Source organism: Etheostoma spectabile, chromosome 5 (assembly GCF_008692095.1).
Source record: "Etheostoma spectabile isolate EspeVRDwgs_2016 chromosome 5, UIUC_Espe_1.0, whole genome shotgun sequence".
In the NCBI taxonomy this organism is placed as follows: Eukaryota; Metazoa; Chordata; class Actinopteri; order Perciformes; family Percidae; genus Etheostoma; species Etheostoma spectabile.
In genome coordinates this window covers 36,455,444-36,467,036 of record NC_045737.1, presented here as the reverse complement: position 1 = coordinate 36,467,036, position 11,593 = coordinate 36,455,444, and the positions used below count along the sequence as shown (strand labels likewise).

Genomic DNA, 11,593 nt, shown 5'->3' with positions numbered 1-11,593 from the left:
TTCTGACTGACCCCGGGGGGGGGGGAGCTGCGTTTCGCTGATGTCGGTGATAAAACAAACATGCAGACCTTTGCAGTTCAACTCCTGCAACTGTGACTCACACATATTGAGGGATAACGCATTTTTATTCTTGTTTTTATTTGCTTAATCATTGATTTTGTTTATTAAATATCCAAGGCGAAAATCATTTTAAAGATGCAGTTTGTTGCATTAACACTTTGTATTTAATGAACATCTAGTTTGTGTTTCCTCCCAATTTCTGTCCTCAATTTCCAATAACCTAAATCTTTTTTTGAGGTGGTCATTGTTTACAGTAAGCAGCGTCCTCGAGTTGAAAACACAACAACTTGATGATTAAAAATAATAAAAAAGGCATAATGATTTCTCTCAGTGAAAATAGTGTGCATGTGCAAGCGAGTTATCCATTTAGAAACCCAATTTTCCAAATTCAATGTCTCCCCTAATGTTATGAAAAAAACATATTTAACAGCGTGTTATTTCTGCTTTTTCAACATTGAATCAAAGCTGCAGTGTTCAGTGAGTGAAGTGCGGTTTTAATGGCTGCACTGTTGAAATGGTAAACTCTAAATGACCTGAGAGATCAGATGGTATGCTCCACCTGACATGCAGCAGAGTACTCGGCATTGTTGGAGACTCTTGATTTCATAACTCGTGTCTGGACAGCCAGAGCTTGAAGAGGTTCACTGAGAGCGTTCATAACAACGTGAGGAATAGAGCGACATTCAGCCCTGGACCATTATCAGGCCGTTCTTTGGCTGTTTGCAGGTCATCTGTATTGGCGTATTATTTTACCATAACGATTTTCATTTTCACTGTCAATGCATCGTTCCAATTATCCGTTATCGATTTTATAAACAACTAATAATCGACATCGGCCTTGGAAAACCAGTATCAGTCGATCCCTAAACAACATGTTGTTGTGTGCAGATGTAAAAAAAAAATAAAAAATGAAAGTACAAAGTGATTTTAACTCTCTCTCTCTCCCCCCCCCCCCCCCCCCCCCCCCGTGCCTAATCCAAACTGTTCGGAACAAGCCTCCGATCCCAGAGTACAAGGTAGCAGCCATCCAGAAATCTCGCTTCATCTTGCTCCACTATGGAACCTTCAAGGCCGGCTGGGATTGGTTGATTCTGCTGGCGACGTTCTACGTGGCCGTCACCGTGCCCTATAACGTGTGTTTCACTGTGGTGGGGGGGCGGGACGAAGGGAGCAGCACCGCCCCACGGAGTCCGCCCAGCGTCAGCGACATCCTCGTAGAGATCCTGTTTATTTTGGGTGAGACAGTGTACTGCTGTGTACTCCGCCAGGTTGTCTGTCCACTAACATGTGGACGCAACCATGGACACAACATCTTTCCTACATAGGCGTCTCTTTGCATTTGCTTTTGGTCTTTTTGTCTTTGTATTGTGTCTCTCTGTGGCACTTTTTGTGTCTTTTTGTGTCTCTCTGTCTTTAGTTTTTTGTGTTTGTTTTATGTCACTAGTATTTTTTTTGTCTTTTTGTGTTTGACCAGTGTCTCATTGTCTTTGTTTTTGATCTTTGTGTTTGATTTGTGTCACATTGTCTTTGTTTTGTGTCTCTTTGTAGTAGTTTGTGTCTCTGTCTTTTGTTTTGTCTCTTTGTGTTTGTTATGAGTGTCTTTGTGGTATTTTGGTGTCTCTTTGTGGTTGTGTTGTGTCTCTTTGGGGTCACTTTGTCTCTATTTATCCTTATTTTGTGTCTCTTTGTCGTCATTTTCTGTTTCTCTGTGGTTGTTGTGTCTCTTTGTGGTTGTTTTGCCCGTTTTTATAGTTGTTTTGTGTCTCTTTGTGGTCAGTATGTACAGTATATAGAGCCAAATTCATTTCTTCATAGAGGGCACACACCTGGGCGCCGCTGATGTTAACACTGCTTGTTTTTTACTTTCTTTTATCAAACACCATTGTTAGCTTCAGTATTAACAGGACTTAAAGATTGTGAAAATTGGCTATTTGTTCATCAATGTATTAACCGCCCCTACTGGGAAGTCCATAAAACAGCCTCTAAGAGGCTCATCAGTCATGATAAAAGTTTAGTTTTTAATGGTGCACACGCAGCAGTTGAATGATATGAGCCATTCATAGTAGACCATTATGTCTCATTGCTAACTCATTTCCCAGAAAACAACAGGCCTCTTTGTCCCCAGTGTTGTCCATCTATCTGTAGGAGTGTGTATGAGTGCTATTCAAAGGACAATTGCCATAATGGAAAAGGGTGGACACCCTCCATTAACATTCAACAATGAAATTATCCGAGCCACCCGCAGTCAAAGGATATCCTGTGTGTTGGAACTAACGGGCCAGCCTCTTTATCAATATGCTCGCTCAGAGAACTATTCAGAATTTGTTCATTTTATGTTCATAAGCTGCTTTTCAGGAATTAACTACTTTTAAAAGTAGTTAATAAAGAGTTTTTAACGGCCCCTGCTTATAGGTAATTTAAAGCTTCTTAAAAAATAGAACAGGAAAAACTCGACTTCTTGTGTGTGCAAAAAGCCAGAATTATGACTTTGGTTTTAATGTGTAAAGATGTTATTAAAGTAAGAAAGTAGGTAAAGTTTATTTCTAGAGCATACTTAAACACCTCTTCAGTTGACCAAAGTGCTGTACAAAGAATAAAATAAGTCCTGATAAAAACATTGAAATGTTAAAAAAAGTAGAAACAAAACAAACATACAGAAAAGCATCCCAACAACAACAAGCAGCAATTTAGAAATACATAATTATAGACATGACAAAATGAGCGATTAGTGTGTTTTTAAAAAGGCCAAAGAGTAAAAATTGGTCTTTAGCCTAGATTTAAATACAGAAATGGAGTTATCTAAAGGCAGCTGGTACAATCATGGAGCAGCTGCAAAGGCTCCGTCACCTTTTACTTTAAAGTTTCTAGTTTAGAGTTTCTGTCGCCCATGAGGAATTCTAAGGAAACTGTCGGCGCGTCCACGTGATACAAGCCTTCCGGGGTTGTGCATGCACCGACACTCCTCCTCCACACAGTTGCTAGCAGCCAAGGAGGACAAAGAGGATTAAAACAACATGATGGACATGAAGAAGTCATTTTCTTCACTCACGTTTCTGCGTGTGAAAGTCACCGGACGCCACAGTCTTCTGAACATCGTCACTCTGAGAAATCCAGAGAGAGTTGTGCGGAGCTGATAGTCTTAATTAGCTTTGCAGCAACTCATTTAGCAATGGCTTGAATGTGACAAATGTTCATAAATATAAAAAAGTTACACACTGAAGCTTTAAGTCGAGATCGGGGGACATAGAGGAGAGATTTGTCTTCAGATGTAAGAGTGCCTTTGAATACGTTTCACTCCGCCTTTTTGGAGTTTTAGTTCCTACGTTTTGCAAGATTTTTCCGACATTTGTCGCCTTCTGACATTTGGTGGCTTTCTCAACAAGAATATTTTTAGTTTAATGTTTTTGTCGCTTTTTTAAATACACAATCTCAACCCCCCAAAGTGAACCCAGAGTTAGGCCCTCGCCTGGACCCACTTCTGAGCTTCTGCATTGGTTTTGTTTAAAAGTCAACCTGCTAAAACATGCTGAACCTCTAGTATGCCCCTTTTAAGTTTACAAGTAAATGTTAGTACCAGTAGTACTAATAGTCTTTCAGTTTGTATTTGTTAATGTCAGTTTATGTACTGCTGGAATCTCCGTTATCTCTTTTCACTGAACATATGAATCACCATTTCTCCCCAGTTTTTCTAAACATCAGGAAACCGTAGTTAGTCGATGACGCCTTTGCTTTTTTCTCTTTATACTTCTACTTCCTCTGCAGACATTCTTCTGAACTTCCGAACTACTTTTGTGAGCACGTCGGGTCAGGTGGTGTACGACGCCCGCTCCATCTGCGTCCACTACGTCACCACATGGCTCTTTGTTGATCTCATCGCCGCCCTGCCCTTTGACCTGCTTTACGCTTTCAACGTCAGCGTGGTGAGTCTCCTTAAATCGGGCTTCATCATTTTATTACTATTTTTTTTCTTGACGTTTTTATATCTTATTTTCTTTTGTTGTAAGGTTCTGCTTCTTCGTCTTTGTGAGCAACCTAGATGTTAGCTATGTAATGTAATTTTGTTTTCTAGGTATATTTTTTCTTGTGTTTTCCGGGTTGTTTATTTGTTATTTTTGTATACTTAGATATTTTGTTAATTTTATTCTTCCTGTATGTTTTAATTTTGTCTGATTTAATGTTGTTTTGGACCCTGTTAAGTAAAAACTCATTTCACATACGTGAAGAAGGTTCGGGAGACCGTGATGACTTACCCCGGAGCATTTAATAATCACCTAATGGAGGAGAGAGTTAAGCAGGCAGTAGAGTTTCACCACCGTGTGTTACTGTGCAGTCCCAGCTCTCAGGAGTTCCTGTCCTCCTGAAGGTGGATTTAAACTCATGCTGGAGGCGTTTCGTTTAGCTTAGTCTCGCTTTGCCAGACCCTCCATTAAAGCGTGCTTAAGGAAGGTCTGGCTAGTCCACATAGCATTCGGGGATGGGAGGAATATGTGCTCTGGTTTATTGGCCTTTCTTTAAACCAATCACAATTGTCTTGGGCGCTGATAAGCTCTTCACAGAGCCGCTGCAAAATAGTTGTGTAACTCAGATTGGACAGATAGTCTAGCTAGCTGTCTGGATTTACCCTGCAGAGACCTGAGGACCAGGTAACCATAGTCCTCAGATTGGACAGATAGTCTAGCTAGCTGTCTGGATTTACCCTGCAGAGACCTGAGGACCAGGTAACCATAGTCCTCAGATTGGACAGATAGTCTAGCTAGCTGTCTGGATTTACCCTGCAGAGACCTGAGGACCAGGTAACCATAGTCCTCAGATTGGACAGATAGTCTAGCTAGCTGTCTGGATTTACCCTGCAGAGACCTGAGGACCAGGTAACCATAGTCCTCAGATTGGACAGATAGTCTAGCTAGCTGTCTGGATTTACCCTGCAGAGACCTGAGGACCAGGTAACCATAGTCCTCAGATTGGACAGATAGTCTAGCTAGCTGTCTGGATTTACCCTGCAGAGACCTGAGGACCAGGTAACCATAGTCCTCAGATTGGACAGATAGTCTAGCTAGCTGTCTGGATTTACCCTGCAGAGACCTGAGGACCAGGTAACCATAGTCCTCATAAATCCACCGGAGGTTAGAACGCCAACACTCAGAGAGCGGAAGGAAACAGAAAATACATGCATCTGGTAGAGTTTCCTGCAACAACGGAGCAATCCTGGAAGTGGAACGTCAATGATATAGACTAGCTGACCCTTTAAGGTAAACAAATATATTGCAGGCGCCTGAACACAGATGAGATGCTAAAGCCTAGTTCAGCCTATCTCTCTTTCTGTAAGTACGCTAAAGTGTGGCAGGCCCTGTGACCTCCAACAGTAGACAGTTCTGAAACAAAACAGTCCCTTATCCCGCAGGTGCCTAGATTCCCTGAAGCTCTAGAGACAAACATATTTACACAAATGACCTGTGACCTATGAATGACCTGATGTCGTCTAAGAGTTCCCTTTGTCTCATCATACCACCACTTGGTGTTTCTGGAAATTACACCCCAGACCCCAGGAAGACTAGCTGGCCATCTAGGCATCAGCTAATGGGAATCCTTATAATAAAATATAGCCGCAAGCGGCGATTCGCGGGTTCAAACATTTTTTCTCAATAGTGAATTTATTCAAGTTATTATTAAAGTAATTTCACACATGTGGTCCAACGTTGTTATAAAACATGTCCTCCAAGCCTTGTAACGATTGGACAAACAGTGCACTTTGTTTAAAAGAGCCACCCCCCTTTCAAAGTTCATTAGTCAATAACTTGAAAAGTAATTGAGGTATGGACGTGCTTTATACAACATGTAATAAAGTTGATCCAGTGATGATTTACTGAAAATCTGGTGGCAATCAGCGCTACGGTGTAGGAGATCTCAAAAATGTGTTTTTCAAAAAATTCAAAATGGCGGAAGAATTTTATAGGCGGACCTTAATGTTCCTTGAGGCTTTTGTCTTTTGTAGAGCACATTAGGCTGCACCTGTGTTAAAATTTTTAAGTCAGTCAAACTTATGGTGTGGGGGGCGTGGCCTTTCAAAGTTTGCATTTCGAAGCCTTAATTACAGCGCCACCATGTGGCCCATTGGGTTTCTATAGCAGCCCAGGCACACCATGTCCAGTTATCCCCCCCAAGTTTCATGTTTCTAGCTCATTCCAGCTCACGGGAGTTTGAGCCGGCGCGGCAGACAACCAATGATAATAATAATAATAATAATAATAATAATAATAACTAGAGCAGATAAACACAGAAGGGTTCCCCTGCTGCACAGTTTGAACCCTAACTAAAGATTTACCGGAACCAGTTCGCAAAAGCTTCCGATACTGCTAAAGTGCTAGTATCAGTAACGGAAAGTACTTGAGTTTATGCACCAATCCAACACCATGTCATTTAGCCCAGAGGAAAATCTACCTTAAAACAATTTGTTTCTTTTTCGGTTATAACTGACTGTCAAACTGTGGCGTTCATTGTTTGTGTTTGTTGATGTTTCACAAAGAGTTTAACCGGAGCCAGACCGACAACAAAGATGGAAATCATATCACATCCATACAGGGAGAGTAGTACACAGCTGTTAAAAACATAATAAAATATATGACACGCTGGTATTGGATTGGTGCAAAACACATATTCAGTAAATGGAAACTGTATCAGGAAGCAAAATATGGTATGGGACCATCTCTATAATAAAATAAACTAAACTAATTCACCATTTGTTTCTAGGGAAGGAAAACACTTGAACGTGGACACGCACACACTCTGCACACTCTCCAGCATTCATTATTATCCACGCCAACACACCGATGGGCAACGAGCCAAGTTAGGGGGAAGAGAAAATGAAAGAATAATGTTGTTGGCTCCCTTGTGAATGTATCAGCTCAACATTTCATCCAAAGTGACGCTCATCAAACAAACACATGGCACCGTGCCAATCTGGTGTCAGTGCACACACTGCAGGTCTCATTTAATGTGTGTTTCTACGCTCAGCATCCGTAAAGATGATTCAAACTGCGGGCAAAATTGCTACACATGCATACAAAATGAGCCTTCAGTTTTAAATTTGAATTTGGAGTCAAGACATGTTTAATGTTATATGAGAACAAGTTAAATATTCACGTTTTGAATAAAACAGCCAACTACACCAACAAATTAATAATAGCACACAATGAAAGAAATGAGATAAAGAATACTCAGTAATTTAGATCCTTGATATGAAAACGATAGCACGTCAGCAGAATGGTTCCACAGGTGAACAGGGTAAAAGCCTTTGGGCCGTGTCTTGCACCAGGCGCAGGGCAAAGCCACACACACGTGTCTTTGCTAGTTTAAGACGTCTTTGCGCCCATGGGCGTGCTGGTCTTACAGGGAGGTGTGTTCTTGTGAATTATTGAATTGATGGTGTGTTGAAGCACAACTATGAATTAATGAAGAAACTAAGAACAACCGTTTTGAATGCGCCCGGCGCACAGACCCTTTTTTCCCGCTGTCAAACCAGAAAAAGTGGATTTGGACACGCCCTAAACACACTGAAAGAATGGAAGCAAAATAGCCAGGGACCGACCAGTGCATAAAAACCATGTAACGAAGGCTGAGACTGTGTGTGTGAACCAATGTGGTTTGTATATAAATATGTGTGCAGTACTTTGGAGTCCACCTGTTGAAGACGGTCCGGCTGCTCCGGTTGCTGCGGCTGCTGCAGAAGCTGGAGCGATACTCCCAGTACAGCGCCGTGGTTCTCACTCTGCTGATGTCCATGTTCGCCCTGCTGGCCCATTGGATGGCCTGCGTCTGGTACTTCATCGGGCGCAAGGAGATCGAAAGCCCCGGCTCCTGGGATATTGGTCAGTGCACTCTTTCACTCATCATCGTAAGCTACTTAACAAATGTTATAGATACTTAAATCATTAGTGGGTTGAACGTCCGTTACATTCAAGCCGTTGCCAAGTGAGTTGCTACAAAGTTAAATGGAGACTGTCAGATCCACACAACTCTCTGGATTTGTCAGTATAGCTACGTTCAGAAGATTATGGCGCCCTGTGACTTTCACACGCAGAAAAGATAATTACCTCTTCTTTTAATCCTCCATGTCCTCCTTGGCTACTAGTGACTGCGTGGGAGAGGGCTTTAGGGCGGGAGCAATCACGGAAGGTTTGTATTATGTGGACGCGCCAACGTTTTTTTTGTCATTACTTAGAATTCCTCATGGGGGCAACAGAGATGACGTACTATAGCTTTAAGTTTAGGTTTGAGGTGCATTTAATTTAATTAACAGACGTCTTCTCCATTACATTTATTTGACCGCTTTAGTTACTTTACAAATAAAAGAAAATTATAGAAAACACGTTATCTTAACATTATATCTGATCCGTGTAGTACAGAAATTTAAATCATTCTCTATCATTCTAATGCTACTTCTATAGTAATGTATCAATAGTCTTGCAGTGCCAGCTCCATATATTTTTTAGTAACAGTATCGTTAAATTGTGCATGGTTCAACACGTTTTTTTTCACTTGTCCGGTCAGGTAAGTAAAACAAAAAAACTGTGCTCAGACTCTAAATATCCTGCCAGTGCCAGAGAGCAGAATTTCATTTGGGTAAATTGAGCAAATCTAAGATTGGGTTCTCCATCATTCTTTTCAATTATATTGTAGGTTCTTCCCAAGCGCAGACTGAATGATATCCTGCCTAACTGCAGCCCCTCTTTGTGGTTTAGTACGATGAGATGGGCAGATTCTTCCAGAAATATGAACTTTATACAAATAACCGGCCCATCCCAAACTTCATTATCAGGATTTCACACAGAAGCAGTAAAAAGGAAAGTCAATCACATCCAACTCTCCCCCCTGGATAATTCATTCCAGTTACTGCCATCAGGCCACCACTAGAAAGTTCCTCTAGTCAACACTCTCAAACACTCTTCACCCCACTGCCATAAACATCTTTAAAAAATAAGGGACTCACACAAACACCCCACACAAACACCGCCATTTTTCACACATACATAGTATTTTTTTCCTGTTTAAACTATTTATATAAGTTATTGTATGTTAACTGTCCAAGTTTTGTTTTTGCACTGTACGCTGAGGGCAATTTTCTTTCAGGACAGACAATAAAGTTTCCTGAATCTGGGTCAAGACGTCTTGCTTGAAAGACAGAACTAAGGTGACACTAACACACCTCGTCAGAAGGATGTCAGTCGTTTTGTACCCACAACAAAAGGCGCAGAGGCAGGAGGACGGCCCCCACGTGTCTCCATCTCCAGCACGCAGCTTTGTTGATGTTCCACCAGCGTGTCTTGGTGGAGAAACTCATATTCTGCAGGTGGCGTGAAAATCTGGCATACAATCCAATAAATTTGTAAACGCGCACAAACAGACTTTCCAAGCGAGCTAACCTGAATCCTTCAGACTAACTGGGGCAAAGATCAAAATGTGTGCCTTTCATTTTATTTTCAGTCGAATAACAAACTGCAAATGAGTGTTTTCTAAGGCATGGACTCCCATTACTTCTCTGGCTATTCTCCCTCATTTTCTCTCACTCAATGTCTCTCTCTCTCCCTCTCTCTCATTAATTTGTACCGGCCTACTTATCATCATCATTGTCCTTTTAGCAAACCACATAACGACAGACAGGCACAATGACATCAATTCATGTCAGCAGTCCCTCGCTTCTCGATTCCAATAGACAGGAAGACTCCACCTTTTAATAGCCAGAGAATCCAAATGTCAACAACAGCTTTAGTGGGCCTTAGAGAGACAAGCAGACACCAACCACCACAGCTTTCAGTCAAGCAAATGTACACTACACTACTTTAAAATTTAATATCTTCATTTTGGAAACCACCACAATGGCACACAATCGGAAAAAACAAACAAAACATATAGCACCCCTTAGAGGAACAGCCTCTAGTTATATTCTATAGTTTTATTGTCAACAAACCCCATAAAAATAACAAAACTTTTCAGCTTCCCTCCCCGTTGACAGTTGGCCACTGATTCCCACTAAAGATATAAATCCTTAAAAAAATGCCTCAGGTAATTTCTAAGAGGAATTCAGCACCACGGTCAGCTCCAGTCAACGCTGCAAGACCGAGAGGAGAAATCAGCACCCTGGACAGAGGCCGAGAGGCTCTGCTGAAACACTGAACCCTTTCCACCAGTCAGTGATACTCCTTATGTTACTGTCCACCAAACACTTCTCAAAGTCACACAGTGCTTTACAAAGACATCAAAACTAGACTAAAAGTAGCCAATAAGTGATCAATAAATGTAGTTTGAATACAGTAGTAATGACAAGCAATGTAAGAATTACTAAAACAAAAATGGATAAAGAGCTGTTTCAAAGGAAAGCAGTTCTGAAAAGGCATTTTGAAGAGAGATTTTGAGAAGAAACTCCTCCAATAAGTTGTGACTCCAAAGGCTCAGTCTCCTCTGGTATTTAGCTTTGACCTGGGAGTTACTAACAGATCTCAGGCTGCATTCAGGGTCATAAGGGGCCAATTTAATGGTAATAATTGAAATTTAAATATCAATTCTAGAACATACAGTACAAGAAACTAGTGTAGCGTTGCTAAAACGGGTGTTATGTGAACACTTCTGCAGCAATTTGAGCTAGTTGAAGTTTAAAGAGGCTGTATTGAATAAGACAGGAAGCCAGCGAGTTACAATAGTCTAAGCAGGATGTAATGAAAGCATGGATGAGTGTTGTAGATGTTCTTAGGCAGAGATAATTAATGCCAGAATTAAAAGAATTGGGAAAAATCCAACCTTTAAGGACACCAATTTTCTTTGCGAATGAATAATGTATTGTAAATAAATAAATGTTATTCCTTTAAAATACAGAGGGCATAAGTATACACCCCCTATGTTAAAATACAGGGGCATAAGTATACACCCCCCTATGTTAAAATACAGAGGGCATAAGTATACACCCCCCTATGTTAAAATACAGGGGCATAAGTATACACCCCCCTATGTTAAAATACAGGGGCATAAGTATACACCCCCCTATGTTAAAATACAGGGGCATAAGTATACACCCCCCTATGTTAAAATACAGGGGCATAAGTATACACCCCCCTATGTTAAACTGCCACAGAGGCAGGCAGATGTTCATTTTTAAAGGCCAGTTATTTCATAAATCCAGGATACTATGACCCAATCCCAAAATGAGTCCTGTGGACTAAAGACTACAGACTTAATTCATCTCAGGTGCTGAGTGAGCCACATGGGCTCAGATACTGTAGGTATAAATGGGATTAGGACAGCACTTCACGAGATCATGTTACCTTGGCGACGTCTAATAACAAAGGTGTTGCTGACACTTGCTGGTTTGGGTTGGATTTTCATTTCAAGTTTGTTGCTTTCCACACAGCTGAGGCACAGGAGACGGCTGCCTGATTCCACATTTTTTCAAATTCTTGTTTTGATGCTGTTGTTTACCTTTGTAATTTCCAGATTTGCCAATGGTCTCCACGGTAAACGTCACAACGCTTTGAACTGTGGGTAA

At 41.2% G+C, this 11,593-nt stretch overlaps 1 protein-coding gene across 1 annotated transcript in view; it reads left to right on the top strand.

The window, feature by feature from the left end:
• Positions 1 to 11,593, top strand: part of kcnh3 (potassium voltage-gated channel, subfamily H (eag-related), member 3) — a 174,125-nt gene that overhangs the window by 132,320 nt on the left and 30,212 nt on the right. Inside the window, 3 exon segments of the mRNA XM_032515261.1 lie at positions 1,056 to 1,296; positions 3,823 to 3,980; positions 7,724 to 7,925. Coding sequence (XP_032371152.1) covers positions 1,056 to 1,296; positions 3,823 to 3,980; positions 7,724 to 7,925 — 601 coding nt within the window.